Here is an 18,620-nt window from a genome sequence, read left to right as displayed (position 1 = left end):
TTGTAGAGGTTCAAGCAATGGAAAAAGTGGTGCAGAAGATCAGGGTGTGCTTAGCTACAGTATGGAGGAAGTGCTGTCACATTTCTTATCGGGGCCTTTTGCATGTGGCAAAGGAGGCTAGTGACTGACAGTGTAGATGCATGTGATAGTAGTGCCAAAGGTTAATATGGATATTAACAAACCTGTTGACAATGTTATCTCATTGTAAAAAACAGCAGCTTGCTAGACAAACAGAGAGCAGCATAGGACTAGAAACCAGTGACGATTAAAGCCACAACAAAGTTTTACCAATCTGAAACAGAATGCAATATCCCATAATTTCTTTGTATTGGGGAATTAATGTATTTGTTGGCTATTTCTCTGATACAGTGATGAGTCAATTAAACATAAAAAAAATATATTTTTGAAAAGAATAATTTATTAATTTGATTCACCACTAAGTAAATCATACAATGTGTCAGGTCATAATTTTTATATATTTTTTTTCTTCCAGGATTACATCTTTTTTTTAATAGTAAAAGTACATAGTTAAATCAATAAGTATTTAGGACCAAATGTGTGAATTGTATGTATATATGCATATTTTTCGTATACGCAAGTCACAACCTCTAAAATCTCTAGCACAACCTAAATGCTGCTTTAAAACATATCCCCCAATAACACTTAACCACTGCTGTGTTAGTTACAAATTATGGTGGAACATACGGTTACACGTTTTCACTTTGTTCCAAATATTTTTGTAACAGTTTTGCCGTGAAGCAGACCATCAGGTGTATGAGTGGCCCACTAAAAATGATCAAGCGACTGAGTTTCTAGAAAGGTGCTATATATAAATCATGTTCCCAATGCACTAATCCAGTAAAATAATGTCTACAAACTGACATGTAATTCAGTGAATTACAAAATTTCAATCGTATTTTTATTGGAAAATTATTGAAAACAATGTAAGCATTAAAAACATAGGCATTGGGTAGAATATGGCTAGTACTCAAGCTTAAACTGTATCCTTACAGAGTGCTTTAAATAACGAGCGTTGAGATTTCTACATAGGATAGCTAAAAATACATATCACACTTTACTAAATTGACTTTATAAAATGTCACTGTACAATAAAGGTTCAACGAGTGGCAAATCTATACAAACAAACTGTAAAGAAACCATTTAGTAGAACTATCAGAAGACAAATTAAAATATAACAAAATAAAATAAATTCATGTTTTTAATATCTGAAGATTACTGTAAGCTCCAAAAGTCTAAACATGATTTGTAAAAATGAATACATCAACAGAAAATGTATTGTATATTATGGGACTTCAAAAAATACATCCGTTAAATGTGTTGTGTAAAAGGGTATATGGCAACCCGCACAGCCCACAAATGATATAAAATTCAGGAGTATTTACCATTTCCCAATAAGACCCGACAGAGGCATATTCTGGTCCATGGAGGAACTGCACAGAGTGGATTGTGCACCGTCCCAATGCAATGTACACTTCCATTTTGTACGATGGAACTTTTCAACTGAGTAGTGTGTGAAAATATATTACAAGAGGTCTCTAATCTTTCTAATATGGATATTGTGCAAAAATGATCTTCTGAAAATGTATTGTTACAACCCAAGTCAGAAACTATTATACAGGGAGTCCACATCAGTAACTTCAATGCATGTGAAGGAAAAAGAAAAAGAAAAGAAAGAAAAACCAACAGTATCCATACAAAAAAGGCAAGATGTAAAATATTTACCAACAGTTACAAAAATATCAACATGAATAAATTAATTTCCTCTACATTTCTTTACTACCCCCGTATCTAACCATGGTTTTCCAGCAAATGGAAAAGAAACCTGGCGAATGCAGAGAAGGGTTCTCTATATTTGAGGCAAAGAAGCCCTTTAACGCGTTGCTATGCGGCCTTCACTACTCCAATCAAGAGTCCGACCCTGCCTTTTTGTGCAGTTAAGCAACAGAGTGTGAAAGACATTTACAACAGTAGTTGTAATTGCATTTACAACAAATAAAAATGTTATAACAAGACATTCAGGAAGCAATGTTGAATAGATAATAAAGTGAAGGACTGAACTCTGACCTGTTAAATCCTTTCAAATCTTAGCTACAGTGGTCTGATAGCAGGTTATTGGGCATCACTTTTGCTTGTGAAAATGTACAAGCTACCGTCATATATGTGAGACAGGGGGACTCTCATAGCAGGCTTGCAAGGCTGGTGGTTGGGCCATTCTGGGCTTGGATCTGGACAGGAGGGGGTCCATCAGTCCACTGAAAAAAGAGAAAAATAATGCAATGTTAAAAGAGAGACACTTATAGATACAGTCAAGGGAACAAGTGTAAATATGTCAATCTAATATGAGTGAAAAGTGATCCTCTTGAGTAGTGACATGTACAACTTTAAAGACACTGGCTATTCTCTTTGACATACACTGATGAGGTTATGCTCAGGGAGGCTGCAGGCGGCGATGTGGTCCTGCAGCAGCTGCTGGGAGAAGTTCTGGTGCATCTGGGCTGCTTCATGGGCATCCATGGTGTTCCCAAGGGCCTTGTTCAAGTCTGCAAGCATTAAACACAGGGTCAAAATCCCCCTTCAACCACAGCAGCTTTCTTTTCTAGAGAACAGAGGTGGTGTGCTCTAACAGGATCAAATATTATCACAGTAAATGAAGTGTAAAGCTTGAGCTGTCATTAGAAGCATTAACAAGTACAAAATCTGACAACAAAAGGGTTTTACCGAGATAAGATGGAAAGGGTCTTTTGGCATACCTTTCAACAGTGCTGAAGACCAGAGCTGAACAGACATGTCAGGGATCTTGCTGGCCAGCTGCATGGCAGGTACCACCATGTTGTTGCTTTCCTAAAGAGAGAAGGGCAACATTTAGAAAAACAGAGCATGGGTAATTGTTGGGATAATTTGTAGGCATAGTACATTAGTTAGTACAATTAATTATTCATGTACACAAAATAACACATTATCTTTGACTTATGAGTCATTTACAGCCTCAGATTACTTTATTCTTTGCAAACAAATTAACTAAAATTGTTGCCTCAAATTAGTCTGTCAATCAATTAGTCAAAAAATTAAAGTTTACACTTTCGAAACTTCACTTGAGTTGGCTTCATTCCCTGCTGCCAGTCATTTGGTCATGTCGCAACAAGCCTAGAGCTAAAGTTGCCTCAAACTAAATAACCTGATATATGTGCATATCTGTATTCAAGACAGCCACCTCATCAACCAGACATGGTAAAGGGCTTGCATACAGAAACATATTGCCCAGTGTGATTTATTTATATTTATAAAGCAATTGTGTATACAGCGCTTTAGAAATCTGGGTATTTTGTCAGCACACAAAGTGTTCTCGTTTTGTGAAAATCTATAACAGTTTCATGAACAGCCCTCAGGTGCTCATAGGGGGTGAACAAGACAGATTGGATGGAAATAATGTTTTTTTTTTCTCATCTTAAATACATTTTCAAAAAGTTCTGGGGACTTTTGGTATTCCAACGCCTGTTAATTCAAATCAATTCATTGCCCAAGTAGTGTAAGATTAAAATCAGGTCAGCTTTTGAGCAAATAATTATGCAAATGTTTCCAAGTCTTTCTCCTTACTCTGTGGTTGCCCAGAACGTAGAAAATGTGGCCAAGCAGAACGAGGGAGCAGGCAGTTAGTCTGTTCAGATCCTCTGCATTAGACATCTTCAGGGTTTCCCTTAAGAAACGTCTGCAACACAACAAGATAAACATACATAAATATGAACAGGGATGATATGTGGGTTTGTCTGCATGAAACAATATCAGATTTGACATACTTGGCCTCATTGTAGCGTCCTTGAAAGAAGGACAGAAGTCCTCTGATGTAGAATGCTGCAGCACGGAGGCAATGAGAGCTGAGGGAGAAAAAAAACAAAGACCATGGTTGTCAAACTGATTATTTCATTTTAAATGCATTGCTTTAATATATTGTTCTGTGTTACATAGAAAAGAAAAGAAAAAAGAAAGGTAAATAGATAAAAAATAAAAATAAATACACCTCTCACCTTACTGGGAAGTTATGGTCTGGGTTTATCCTCTCTAGAAGGCTGTACAGCTGAAAAAGAAGATAGGAATACGTTTAAAAGTGCTCATGTAAGTATTTATTAAAAGTGTGGCCTCTACCAATTTGTATTGTATGTCTTTATGAGTGTTATGGAGAAGATGATGATAAGGATCACTAAGCTTTTTACACTTATAAAAGTAACTTGTGAGCGCTCTCTGGTGGAAAACGTATGCAACAGCAACACTGTTTCCAAATTGCATCAAACACTTTAGATTTGTCTTTTCTTGCAGCGATTTCTTGTTACTCTCTGTCGGCCAACATATACTCCAATACCAATAAACTGGTGATGAGACACCTGCCATACTTATGTATTAATCAGACTACACAATACAAGAAAACCAAAAAAAGTTTAATATCTAATGTTATCTAAGGGTTCTCTGATGTTCCTAGTCAAAGCTGATTTAAATGCCGCACATTTAAATGCAGTCACAAAATGACATTTGTTTTCTAGCAGCAGTGTATGTGGGGATCAGTCCGGATAATACATGGGCGTGTGATGGCACTCCCCATAGGTCTTTCAGAAAAGGTTCACTTACAACTCTTGACTAATGCAAGAGATAGAAAGCAATGAATTGACATTGACATCATGTAGCTAAAGCTATCACACAGCTGCATAGGTTTTATTTTTTACCATTTTGGGCTAACGGTATAATATTGTTCGGACTGGACTAATCTGATCAGGCAGCAAAGCCAAAACTTACAGTAGTGTTATATCAAATTATTCTCTAAAATTCCTTAGAGATTTTATGTTAATATTCTATAGAAAATATTCTATTTAATTAATATTGATTCTGTTTTGTACAGGTGTACTTATTTTTAGCCCAACAGTTTTGAGCGAGGAGTGTAGAGGTGGCCGTGGGGTAGCAGGTATAACAATGGCAAAGAGTTTACTCAATCTCATTATACTTTCGCATATTTTATTTCAATAGTGAACACAATGGAGGTTAAAACTAGTTGAATAACAAAAAATGCTACAAGAATAAAAGAAGGCTTCAAATAGACCCCATCATTGGTGATGGGATCAGCAGATAATGCTTAAGTTGGCCCCAAAAATCCTGATCTGAGCTCATCCTTAATACTAAGCACTTCTTTTTGACGTGGTTATTACACACTTGTTATTCAAAGACATAGCCTGTTATTACTCAACTAACCTCCTGGTGTCGGTTTCCTTCCCTTATGTACACACTGGCCAAGTTGGTTACAATATATGTCCACAGTTCCTGGTGTGTGGTGAGCTGAAATACAATAATACAGTAATGAGTGAGACCGGAGGAAAGAGCAGGTAAAGCACAGAAGAGAAGAAGAATATATATGTAACAGTATCTAAAGGAGAGGCAACAAAATAGCCATGTCCTCACCCGCAAGGCTGTGGTGAACTGGGCCTCCGCATTATCCATACAGTTCACTGAGATACAGTACAAACCCTGGGATATGAAAACAAACAAAGAGGATTAGATTGTGCATTATTATTATTTCACACCAAAAGCAGGAAAACAATACAGTACATAAAAACATACATTTCATGAATAAAAAGCGTTTGAAATGTATGACGTGGTTTATTTCTTACAGTAGATTACTATGTAAAACATCAAACGGAAAGTTGACCACTGAAAATATGTTTGAAGTTAAGCTTATTGCTGGACATTAGAAGGAAAAATCATTTTATCTTTAGTACTTCACACAGCTGTCCACACAAGTAAACAGGGTTTGGGTTGAAAGTACTTACTAATAGTGTGTGAAGCTGAGCGGCGTGGTTGGTGAATAGTCTGGGGGACTGTTGGCACAGCTGACACACCTGTGAGATCTGGATGGATGGAACAGAATGTACTTGTTCACTTTCACAAGCTCACTCAAGCCTGGAAATCAGTTTCTCTTACACGCCACAAAATACAGCTCTCAAGGTCACTGGGCTTTGCTGGTCCTTATCATTTTTGCGCACACACTGAATCCAGCCATTATAAAATAAAGGGAAAATGGACGCAGATCTATACCTCTTGTAATGCAGTGGCCTTGTGCCCTGTGACGAGTCTACACATGATTATGTGCTCCAGTAGAATGACTTGAAAGGTAGAGAGAATGGGGCTGCAGTCCAACACTGAAACATGGAGAGAAAAGTGTTCAAATATACTGTATATATAACTGGTATACAGTTTTTTGCACGAATGATTTTGTTCTTTAAAAGAAAGCACAGGTAGGGTTACTCACTTTTTAGTTTCTCTAGTTGCATAAGAGCCTTGTCTGTGTACTTCTGGGCTTTCTCCAAATAGCCTGCCTGCATGGAGTGCATGACTGTCACCTGCGGAACGACAAGACAGGGAAACATTGACTAAATGGCAATAGTACAGTTGTGTCCAGATAGTTATGGGGACAATACAAAGAGCCTGACCAACTGTGTCCAAGGGCTGTACGGTATGGTCTAAAATGTATATCACGGTATTATTTGAAGCATAGACGGTAGCGGTATAATATCACGGTGTTTAAATTATCTTAAAATGAAAGCTTGTGAAGGGGTAAAAGGCTTTGATTCTTATGATTAACTGGGAATGCTGATGCTGCTTCTGTGTCAGCCTTTTCTTTTCCAAATGTTTTCTGTTTCTATCATCTCTTTACTTTCATTTTGGTTTAAGCTCCTTGTGTGGTGTTTAATTAATTTAAAAACTTGCAGACATGAATAGCACACGCGCAGAACAGCTTCCCCAAGCAGACAAGCTTCATTGTGAGGACGCATTTCCTACCGGGGTGTGAGTGATGAGTGCGAACTTGGAGCTCTCTACGGGCACACAAGTGTTCAACACTTGGTCACGTTTGTGGTTTGACAGACTGATCACTCTTTATGTCATGGCTGGATGAAGCTTTTCTGCTTGCGGATGCTGTTCTGTGGACACCGCGAGGAGTATTTCTCACCGGGCTGTGAGTGACGAGAACGAGCCCGACCGTCTCGAGGTGTGCGTGCACAAGTGTTCAACACTCGCTCACGTTTGCAGTATGACAAACTGATCGCTCTTTATGTCAAACTATTTTTGAACAGCAATACAATGCATTTCTTTTTGTGAATGACATGCGATCTAGCAGTATTGTCATGGATGTATTGGGCACGTGCAGGCTGACGATTATGCAGCGGCCGCTTGCATGCATTGTGTGGTAACGTCATCCTCCTTTAGAACTTCTCTATCGGTTACATGGTAGAGTCAAAAATCCATACCGTAGCGCTGAGTCCTACCGGTGTACTTCCTATACTGTTTATACTGACACCCCTACTGTGTCCTTATCATTGGGGCTTTCTTTGCATTTTGGCTAAGGTGTGAAATTTGGGTTTTTTTAACACTAGTTTTTTTGTGAAATGTAAGACTTCAAGCATTTCCTGGCTGGTACAGTATCTTGACACTAGAATAGTGTGCATCCTTTGTGGGGATGAAAGCACAACAGAGGACTAACAAAGTAAGTATCAAACAATTTTGGTAAGATCTCAATTTTTTGAGTTCCTAATGCTGTAAGTTAATGAATTGTTCACTTCATTAAAAATTGTCAAAATGCAGCATTTTGTTTTGTGTCTGTACAATTTGATTTCAACATTAAAGATGTAGATTGTGCTCACCTCATTTTAGAGTAGTGCAATTAACACAAGCAGACAGAAAAAACAAAGGGTGATTGGTCTGTTTTGTTGGACATTTCAGTAGTTGTTATGCTCTGAATATATTTGCCACTTAAGACTGCTGTATGACCACAACTCACCAGGAGTGGCGGATAATAGTGACAGCTCTGGTGTCCTTTAAGTATATTATAACATGGGGGTAGGGCTGCTCGATTATGGCAAAAATTATAATCACGATCATATTGTAATCATGATTATTAAAGACGATTATTCACAGGGATGCACCGAAATGAAAATTCTGTAAATTCTTTCAACATTGCATAAATTAAACTCCCAAATGTGCTCCTCAAACATACAACTAAAAAGCCACCCTAAATAAATAAACAGTGAAACCTTCCAATCTAAGAGTAAAATGAATATTTTACTAGGGATGTGATTGTGAACAACTCATTTATTTGCACGTTGAGGAGGTATGAATCTACAAAAAGATAAACTTATTGCCTTTTTTTTTTACAGTGCAGGTTGAGTTGCTGAAAAAAAACTGCACAGCAGCTGCCAACGTAATATTCGGACTTCAGAATTTGCATCAAAGCCCTAATGATCATAAAAACAAGAGGCTTTATTTAAACAATGTCCATTGTAGTTATTGTAATTTGTTCGGCTGTAGACTGAAACTAATGGAGGGAGGCGGCTCACTGTATAATTTCTCTAGTCGCTTACAGTTTGGCGACATGGCTCTGTGTATCCAGGCTCAAGAAAAGCAATCCGATCACGGAAGCCTTCCACATCAACAACGTTAACGGGCAGGATATCCCCGTTTCATTTTAGCCATAAAGCCACAGGGCTTTTCTGTGCGGCGGCTCCCACTGTGAATGACACCGTTACCCACCGCCACAGAGTTTAAACTGGCAACTCGCCATTTCGCTCGCGCAAGACGTTTGTGTTTCGATTTAACATCAGTCTCGGGCGAGTACTTTAACTCTATGCTGAATAAACCATTGCACTGCAATCGCTGAAAGCGAAAGTGTTCGGGCGGGGCGGAGCGGAGCGCACACAGAAGAGTTTGCTGCATTTACCACACAAGACACGCCGTGCGAGACAATGATCGTTTTATTACGATTATCTTGTTTTCATGATCGAGGAAAGCCAAAATCGTAATCGAAATTGAATTTCAATTAATCGCCCAGCCCTAGAAGGGGGGGGGGGGGGTTCTGTGGCAGAGAAAGAAAAGTGTCTTTACCAAATAGACGAGGACACACATGTGCTCCTTGGGCAGCCAGTGGAAAAGGTCAGCTGGGTTGCTGGGCAGAATCTCATCGTCATGGAGTGTAGAAATGGTCTGAATGCACTGCTGCAGCTGCTTCAGACACGGCTTCACACTCTTCACCTGAGAGACAAGGACAAAATACATGTCATATATCACATTTCGCCTGGAAGTAGTTTGAGACAACCAAGACAGCAAAAAAGGCTTATCATCTCTAATTCCTTTAAGGAATCAATACATAAATGCACACCGACAAATGCTAAGTAATTAACATTGTCATTTGCCCCTGTGAACAACTCTGTTCCACTGTATCTAACCCTTTCCCACTGGTTTTCCTACCTGTCCAGCATCCAGGTAGTGCGTGACTTGTAGAACGAGGAAAAAGACCCTGAGGGACTCCTTCTGGATGGGGTTTCCCTGCCAGTTTTCTACGATAGTTCCACACAGTGTGAGGAGTGGATGTACCTCCCCAAGCTTCCTCTCCATTAGCAGCAACTAAGGGATTAAAGAAAAACAATAACATTACAATCAAAATATGGTAGAATATGACATTGCTTATTTTCACGTTTTTTAACTCATGTTACAAACAACCACGTTTACTGTTCTATTGGTATTATTAAGTTATTGACATGCATACAAACTATAGAAATGCAAGAACAGGATTTAGTTTATACTGCCATGGCGTAACCACACAAACTGAATAGCAAAGTTAAGTGGAACAGATGACTCACCATTCCTTTACTGAGGAGAAACAATGCCCTGAAATGCAAAAAAAACATCAAGTAAGCTTTTTAGCAACTTCTCACAAACATTGATTATTATTTTGTATTTACACTCAGTGCTACTGTTGAATTATTGGAAAGGATGCACAGAATCACAATAATAAATCCCACTAAAGTGAAAAGCTGGTGTAAGAAAATTGAAGGTATATCTCAAGGTCAAAAATACTATTGACAAAGAAGCTAAACAAACTGTAGAATATGAATGAATATATTAACAATTTGATCAATATAAATGATGTTTCCCGTTTCCTGTATCCTGCGGCACTTGCACTTGTGTGGAGGGGTATTCTGAATGAGAACTACAACGGCAACAATAAAGAATTGCTGTAAAGAGTTTCATAGTCCACTTCCCATAATTTGGTTTGGGACAGCCCTTAATATGGCAAGCATGCAAACTGAAGGCGAGTGGATCGGTAAGGGTGTAAATGAAGGACTTGTAACTTATACTTGTTCGCTCCAGATTAATAATAAGGTTAGATGACATTGGAGGAGTCATATACTTCCCACTAAAATCCTTCAAAATGCAGTCAACAGAGGCTCGAGCGACATTTTACCTGGTGTATTCTGAACCAACCACTCGGGCGTACTCAGCTCCAACCCCCAGCAGGTCACATGCCGAGACCAGGTCTTTCTCCAGAGTATGTAGTTGCTGAAAGAGACAAGAGCACTCCTGTCGTCACTTGAGACTCTTTGACCATTTGGACACAATATCCGACTTAAAAACTTTACTCTGTTCAAGCTAGAGCAAGCAGCCAGAATTTTTCCAGAATTGTATTCAGTGTTTATCAACATAAACACTGTTGGACCTGTACATGAAAAAGACTTGAGTTGAGTCAAACAATGTCACCCTTATAAAAGGACACATTCATACACTAGTGACTAATGCACCAATACATACCGCCAACTGGAACAACAATCTGCAGTGCCAATATGGTGTTTGTTGTGAGATCTGGATGGCCTTGCGCAGGAGCGGTTTTGCAGAGTCCACCAAATTCTGAGGATTGATTAAATAAAGGTCAATAGTGAAAAAATAAATATCAACGCATAGACTACCCTTCATGTACCAGTATGACATTCACAACTTCTAACACCCCACAGACTGTATATACAACCTAATAGCTTGTCGATTTCACTTTGCGGTAAGACATTTTGAATGTACATAGCTGAGCTAAAGTTACTTCTTAGATCACGACAATATTTAACGTTTACGTTACCAAAAAAAATTAGCTTACCTGTTGGCAGAAGAGCTCTGACAAAATGCTGGCAGCTTCAAATTTGACATCTTCAAACTGGGGGACTTGTTGGGATATAAACCACTGCAAAATAAAACATTCACAATGTTAACGGCGTCATATTGTAGGCGTTTGCTGTCTGAATGGACCAATAATATTCCCACACAGCGGCTCAATTAGCTAGCACCAACTAAAGAACGAAAGCGGTCGACTCGGGACCGAGACTAAATAAAACGCAAACTAATATTCTATTTAGGTACTTGACAAACTTAACCTTCACGAATGAAAATATATCTAAATATGTTTGCAGTTAACGATGTTCGCTACTTGTGGCCTACACCCGTCCCCTACTCCGCTACATCCCCGCTCTTTCCTAGATCGAACGTCCCTCACCGCTTTCTCCAGGTGGCTACGGGCCAGCTCGCTGTTCTTGGTATGGTGGTAGAGAACCGAGCCCAGTTGAAGGTGTGTGCGGGCCTCGATCCTCTGTGGAGGCTTAAACTGAAACACTGCCTGTAGACAATGCACACAGAGTCGGATTTTGGGCGGACTTGAGGTTCGGAAATGCTCCGCAAAGCCGAGAAGGGCGAGGTACCAGCGCTCCGGGGCCTCTACGTTTGACGCCATTTTCCCCGACAACAACAAGTTTTTCAGCGCTATGGCCGGACGTGCGGGTTGCCAGTTTCCGTCATGTAGAACCCACAACCAAAGCGTCCAAAGCCAAAATACATCCATTTTGTTAGTTTATAAAACATGTAAAATTTGATTTCTACATTTTGGTTTAGTTAAATACTTTGAACCAGTAAGAATAGTTGTACACAAACACTACATAAAGACAATGTTAAATTAACTAAACTCCTCAGGGACTGCTGCTATTTTATTGTGAAAATACCATAGACTATATAAAAGAAAAATACAAGTGCTTTATATTATTTTAAAATTGTTTTTATTGTTTTAGATTAACATTTTGTTAAGAATTATTGATATCTCAGTTTGTCTAGCCTATATTATCAAAATAAGGCTTTAGATGCAAAACATAGCTTGCAATAATAATATGGGTCACCCACAACAGTTATTCTGACTGCAATTCTTGAAATGAATGATTTGATTTTACCCAGCCAGAAATAGACTGACTTGGCAATTAACATAAGCATATATTGATAGTTAGCTGTATTTATTTATTTATTTTTTAATTGAGTTGTGGTTGTTGTCTGTGTGGAAACTGCTCTGAAACTCGAAATGTTCTGTCTGAATCATACATCTGAATGAACAAGTAATCCTTGCCCACAACGTGACTACGGTTTATGTTACGTATCAGCAAACCTGGCAACCCAATGTTGTAGATAAACTCGCGGGATTTCATCCGCACAACGGGAATCGCTCATGGTAATTGTAGTCCAAAATAGAAGCATACCCTGTCCCAGTTTCTTAAGACCTTGGGAAGCCCAACTATTAGGCTATAGTGCGCAATACCAGGCAGCAGCAGATTTGACTCGCAGGCGTTTTCTATATATAGACGCTCTCTGCTTAAAGCTTGACACCTGATTTTTACAACCATCTTGAAAAACATCGACAGCATAATAGACGGGCAGACACTTTGCAGTGTGTTGCAAGTTTAAAGAGACTGGCCAGCCTCAGGGGAGCAAACAGAAAATGTGTGCAAGAATCTGCAGGGCAGACTGGTGACTGATACAACACGTCGAACATTTGTAAACACTGGGTCCTCCTAAATAGCCTACATACGAGGGTAAGAAAATGCAGCGTTTAATCCATGAATATCCAGATTGAACCGCAATAACAATGCATAGGCCTGTTTATAGGCTATTGATTCTTCTGTATAACTGTGATTCGCATGTTTATTTGTTTAAAGGTATGGTCGTGAAGTTATTTATCTGCACGCGTTTTTGGAAAGTGGGTCAGATTGATGATTGATCCATATACGTGCCAAACGTGATTGAAGAGCAGAGCGTGTCATGTTTACAAGCCAGGCTGTTTTTGTGGGATAAGGGCGTGCGTGCAAACACGCTCTCGCGTTATGGCTATTATACTGAGGCATTGCGACATGGCGGGCTGTTATTATAGCCTATGCCTTCTGAATTGTCGCAGCATATTTTCTTGTATTCCTCTACAGTGGGTTTGCCTGGATGACTGCGTGAGTGTGTGGCAGCCTAGTCTTTAAAGGGCACAAATGGCTCCCCATGCAAACGACCAGCCGAGTCGCCTGCCAGTGGCCCAGGCCACTGTACTGGCTCTGCCACCCTCCAGCCCAGCAAAGGTGAGTGTTGTTTTCTTGTTTCATTCACGAGTTCTGAGTACACATAGTAACAGCAGCAACGATATGGATTGCATTTCGCATGTTGTCGGGCTACATTAACCTACTATTGACCTTGTTTACAAAAGTCGAAGTTGGAAATTGTGGCAAAATCTGGCCATGGACCAGAAAGTAATAAACATCTCAGCCAGCTATTTGTCAGTCTTAAGTGTTGTCCTTTTAGGCAGTATGCATTGTAACAGTTGATTTAAGAACAGTAGGCTACTTGCCTTGAAAGGTCACCATTTGGAAATGTATTCTACCCCTTTGCAGTAGGCTATGACTTCTTTGTTCTTTACAGTTAACTCTAAAACAAACCATATTGAGTGACTGTGGGGCTGTGTTAGGACAAAGATACTTCCTGGAATAATCATACTTCTTAAGGACATGCCTCTACCCGTGCATTGCTGTAAATAGAAGGGAAGGGCTCAGCTAATTCCAAAGCTGGCCTTAGTTTACAGTTTGATACAGTTGGTAGTTTTCACTGAAGAGAATAATGGCATGTGTTCGTGTAACAGGGTTAAACTTTGTCCATATCCAAGACAATGTTTGTAGGTCTTTATTTTTAAAATATGACAATTACAGAACATGTAGCAATGTAAGGGAGATGATTATAATGTAATCTGTAATAATTACCAAAAGTCAAAAACGTATACACACGTCTCTGAGTAGAATTCCAAAGAGGTTTCATTGCCCAATAGGGAAACACATTTCTCATTCAGGCCAAGTGCTCTACTTATCAGTATAGTAAGGGGGATTGTTTATTGGGTTCAACTGTCCTTTCCAGCTGGCTGATTGCTCATGCATACGCCCACACACACACACAGACAAACAAAAAACACTTACAAACAGCTCTGCTTCAGTGACGTGCAAGTTGCTCTTATCTCTTTTGATATTTAGTCAAAACATTTTAGTCACTGTGGCTCTGATCCATGCTGAGATTTTAGCTGTTGTTACATTTGTTGTGTAACTCTGCTGAGGAGTAAACATGGGAGTGCTTGTGCAGTTGTGAGGATCAAGCAACCTTATAAATTGTTCAACTTTTTGTTGTCCACTCTTTAAAATATAACCAGTGTAAAGTCGTGAAGATAACGTGTGTGTGTGTGTGTCCAAACAGGACTTGAGGCCCAGATGGACTGCGCTGGACTCCCTGCTGTGTGGGGCCTTCGCTGGAGCTGTAGCCAAGACGGTCATTGCACCTCTGGATCGGACCAAGATCATTTTCCAAGGCAAGAACCACACTCCATAAATTTTTTTTTTATATTTCTTAATATAGATTCTATAGACCGAAAAAAGGCCGCTCTATATGTATGGGTACTTAAATGCTGTTCCGTGAATTTAGCCCCACAGGACAAATACAACTACTGTTCTGCTGTTTCGTAACTGTTCTTTACTTCTTGCTAATCTGCTTAGCAGGTGTTGAGCCTAGACGGAAGAGTGTGTTGTTTTTACTCTGGGGTTCACTGTGTGTCTTGTTGTTCCACAGTGTCTTCAAAAAGATTCTCCGCCAAGGTGAGTTTCTGGGTTCTGTCTTTGCAACAAATTCATCTTTGATGTGTTCTAGATTTCTCTACTTTATATTTAATTGATTTATTATCAGTCGTTATTTAAGTATAAATAAGGAAGAAAAAAAACATCTAATGGCTACAGCTTTCTTCATTTTATTCTGACATCATCCAAGGCTTCCCTTAAGATGTTAGTTTTGAAATTTTTACATTCACACAATAAGTGAATACAATTTATACTTCGCTCAATAACCCACACAAAAAAAAACCTAGTTGAAGCTCTAGGATGTATCTAGATCTCTGCAGTAGTATTTTTTTTAATGTTTTATGATATGATTAGATTATTAGTGGAAATAATTCATTAATAATGTGGAAAAATGCTACCTCAGCTCATAACCCCAACCTGTATTCTTCATCCAGGAGGCCTGCAGAGTGGTGTACTGCACTTACCTGGAGGGCGGGCTGCTGAGTCTGTGGAGGGGGAACTCTGCCACCATGGTGAGGGTCATGCCCTACGCTGCCATCCAGTTCTGCTCCCACGAACAGTACAAAAGACTTCTTGGAGGCTACTATGGCTACCAGGGAAAGAAGTAAGTAGACTTATTTTTATTTATTTTTAAAATGAAACATGGACATGTTTTTTCGTCGTGCTAATAGTAATTGACACGGCTCTAGGTGCGCTAATGTTGGTCACTGGGTTGATCCAGAGACTGCAACTGCTTGATGGATTTTGTTTGTAAGGACTGTGAAGCCCACTGAGGCAAATGGCTATTTGTGATATTGGGCTATAGAAATAAAAACTGACTTGATTTATCACAGTATCTATTGAGAGCTATTGGATAGATTGTTGGGAAATTTGGTACAACCATTTATGTTCCCCACAGGATTAAACTGTAACAAACCCCAGACCTTTACTCTAGCGCCACCATGGGATCAAAATGTTTATGTGTCCAATACTTTGGTTTATGTCTACTTTTTATACCTGTGAAGTCTCAGCTGTACTTTGTGGTTTTTTTTTCTGCTAACCAGCAAATGTTTAGCCAACTTCCTGGTAGGTGTAGTTGATGAACCATTACACATGCTTAACATCAGCAAGGTTAGAATTGTCATTGTGACCATGTTGACACATTGACGTGAGTGTTTAGTTTGAAGCACCTGAGTGCTGAAGTAAAGTCTCATTGACACTAACATGGATGTAGACTGTTAGTCTTGTTTTTTTATCTGAGAATCAAAATGTTCTTTGAGTGTTTCTTTACTACAGATTTTTGTGTTTGTTTTTGTTTCAGAAATCTACCTCCTTTCCCACGCTTCCTAGCTGGCTCTCTGGCTGGCACCTCTGCTGTTATGCTAACCTACCCTTTGGACGTGGTGCGGGCCAGAATGGCGGTCACAGCCAGAGAAATGTAAGCACTCACAAAGCATGTTTTGTTGCATTTACATAACACTTACTACTGTGTACCAAGTGATCCCTCTCTTTGGACAGATTCCCCTTTGTGTGTATTATTCCCATTCTTCGACCATTGCAGTGCATAGCAGTTCCTAAATATCCTACAATGCCACACATAAGGGTCCTTTACGGGCCCAGTTTTGCCCCTGATTTAAAAAACAATGCCTGCAAAGTCACTACCTTTTTTTTTAAAGTGCTTTGTTGCTGACTTTTTATATAAGCAGCTAGTGACGTCCATTTGTTGGGCTGCATCTGAATTTTGGGGGTTAATTTAGATGTTAAAAAACGGCACAACCTATTACATTTTTGATTTCTCCAGAAAAAAACCCAACCTATTTTACCAGTTACACATAAGGCCAATTGTAAATGGTTTGGTGCACTTGGGTGAATCATCTCTTGCCTGATACCTTGTGTTCGATACAGATACAGCAACATCTTGCACGCCTTTGTGCGGATCTCCCAAGAGGAAGGTGTGAAGACCCTTTACAGAGGCTTCACTCCCACTATCCTGGGTGTCATCCCGTATGCTGGAATCACCTTTTTCACATATGAGACCCTAAAGAAGCTACACACAGGTACTGAACACTTTTAGTTTCCTTTATGTGCAATATTTCTTCAGTGCAATAACTGAACTTTACACTTCACTAATGATTACAGTGCTGTTTCAGTATTGTTGATATGATGCTATATTTATATAGCACTTTCTGACGTCAATATTTGTACATATTACTATACTCCAGTACTTACACTGTGTATAATAATCTTCATACTTATTTATTTACTAATTTACTCGTTATTATATTATTTTGTCGATTTTTATTGTTTGTTAAACCTTGTGGCCTTGAGCACATATTCTGTACACTTGTTTCTTCGTGCACACTACGTGTGTTTCTATTCTAAATTGGAGCAATTGTAACAAACCGAAATTCCCCCCAGGGATCAATAAAGTATATCTGATTCTGAGTCATGTCTGCATTCACTTCAGTGGAGAGAAATGGTTAGATATAATTAAAAAAATCTGTCAATTGATGGTTGAACCCTTTCTCTTTTTTTCCTGTCTTTCAAGAGAAAACCAACCGATCCCAACCGTACCCCCATGAGCGCTTGGCTTTCGGTGCCTGCGCGGGCGTGATTGGACAGACGGCCTCGTACCCTCTGGACGTGGTGCGTCGGCGCATGCAGACGGCCGGCGTCACGGGCTCGTCCTACACCTCCATTGTGGGGACCATGCGTGCCATCGTAACACAGGAGGGAGTCATACGCGGACTATACAAAGGCTTGAGTATGAACTGGATTAAAGGCCCCGTCTGTGTGGGGATCAGCTTAACCACATTTGACATCACGCAAAACCTTCTGTTCAAATTTCATCAGACCAACTACTTCACCCACTGAGTCTGTGGGGAGCGACAGTGGGACGGCACAGAGGAGACTGAGACTGACGTGAGGCAGGTGGTTCCGCTCTGTCATAATAATGGCAATAGCGCTGCACTGGGGCAATGCAGGAATGGCCTTTTGCACACTGCCCTTCACTCCAGAGAGCATGTCAGAAGAGTGGATACGATATCTGTTGCACACAAAGAGAAACAGTGTCTTGGATTACATTGTCCTTCACACACAAGGTTATTTTTCTCAATCATGGTTGCTCACAGGATCAACAGAGGAACAGAGAGTAAAGACTTATTGGAAGAGTTTGTTTGTGTTGATGTGATAATGTTCGCACTTTATTAGACATAAAATGTTCTTTCAACTTAATCCTGTACCTCTCAATCAGAGAGCACTTGTGATTCATGATTTTTATTGCTTTTAATTTGGAGGGAGGAAAATGAATCGTTTTAATTTTTAATTTTATTTGCTTTTTGTTTGTTTGTTTGTTTGTTGTTCCGTCTGTTCAATTATTTCAAATAGCCGAATCATGCGGGGATGTGATTTGTAATGAAAGGGTGATTGTGTGACATGTTTTATTTTGAAATGATCAGTTTGATGATGAGGCCTATGTGGATTGGGTTGGAACTGATTGAGCGAATGATTGTACTGTAAGAGGGTGATCTTGTCAGCAGGACTGCACAGTTTCACTGTCCATCCTGCACTGATGGTATGTTCATAGTTATGAAGTGTATAATCAGTGAATACTAAACAAATGCGTAAGAAATAAATATATTTCTTATATATAAAGGATATTGGCTATTTGCACATTATTGAGATATATTTTTTTTTTACTGTGCGTTTGTTGTTGTACAGATTCTATCTTTGCTTTTACTTGATTGTAAGCCGTTGTTTAACTATAAAATCTAAATGTGCCAAAGTTCTAAACTTGCGCCATTGTGAATAAGTAGGAATCAAACTTTCACTGCTAATGTTCATTTCAGAGACACCGTGTTTCCAAAG

General features: G+C 39.4%; 2 protein-coding genes across 2 annotated transcripts in view; one reads left to right on the top strand and one right to left on the bottom strand.

Moving 5' to 3' along the window:
• Nucleotides 1-897: 897 nt before the first annotated feature.
• Nucleotides 898-11,616, bottom strand: mau2 (MAU2 sister chromatid cohesion factor). The gene is made up of 18 exons (XM_080031968.1): nt 11,366-11,616; nt 10,973-11,056; nt 10,639-10,734; nt 10,295-10,389; nt 9,690-9,717; nt 9,298-9,453; nt 8,935-9,081; nt 6,308-6,398; nt 6,094-6,197; nt 5,829-5,906; nt 5,461-5,526; nt 5,254-5,337; nt 4,044-4,093; nt 3,816-3,893; nt 3,616-3,727; nt 2,772-2,862; nt 2,434-2,561; nt 898-2,273 (listed from the first exon to the last, which is right to left on the bottom strand). Exons 1-18 carry the CDS (start codon nt 11,597-11,599, stop codon nt 2,199-2,201), a joined length of 1,797 nt encoding a protein of 598 aa, XP_079888094.1. The 5' UTR covers nt 11,600-11,616; the 3' UTR covers nt 898-2,198.
• Nucleotides 11,617-12,448: 832 nt separating this feature from the next.
• The window catches only part of LOC307254346 (mitochondrial coenzyme A transporter SLC25A42-like), a 6,221-nt gene continuing 49 nt past the window's right edge, over nt 12,449-18,620 (top strand). Inside the window, exons 1-8 of the mRNA XM_080032695.1 lie at nt 12,449-12,719; nt 13,104-13,247; nt 14,401-14,512; nt 14,770-14,795; nt 15,209-15,378; nt 16,075-16,191; nt 16,659-16,810; nt 17,302-18,620. The exon at nt 17,302-18,620 is cut by the window's right edge and continues 49 nt beyond it. Of these exons, the coding sequence (XP_079888821.1) occupies nt 13,161-13,247; nt 14,401-14,512; nt 14,770-14,795; nt 15,209-15,378; nt 16,075-16,191; nt 16,659-16,810; nt 17,302-17,627 (990 nt within the window). The 5' untranslated portion in view covers nt 12,449-12,719; nt 13,104-13,160 and the 3' untranslated portion in view covers nt 17,628-18,620. The remainder of the gene's footprint in view (nt 12,720-13,103; nt 13,248-14,400; nt 14,513-14,769; nt 14,796-15,208; nt 15,379-16,074; nt 16,192-16,658; nt 16,811-17,301) is intronic.

The sequence above is a fragment of the Ammodytes marinus genome, assembly GCF_949987685.1.
Source record: "Ammodytes marinus genome assembly, chromosome: 8".
Taxonomy (NCBI): Eukaryota; Metazoa; Chordata; class Actinopteri; order Uranoscopiformes; family Ammodytidae; genus Ammodytes; species Ammodytes marinus.
This window is presented reverse-complemented; position numbering and strand designations above follow the sequence as displayed.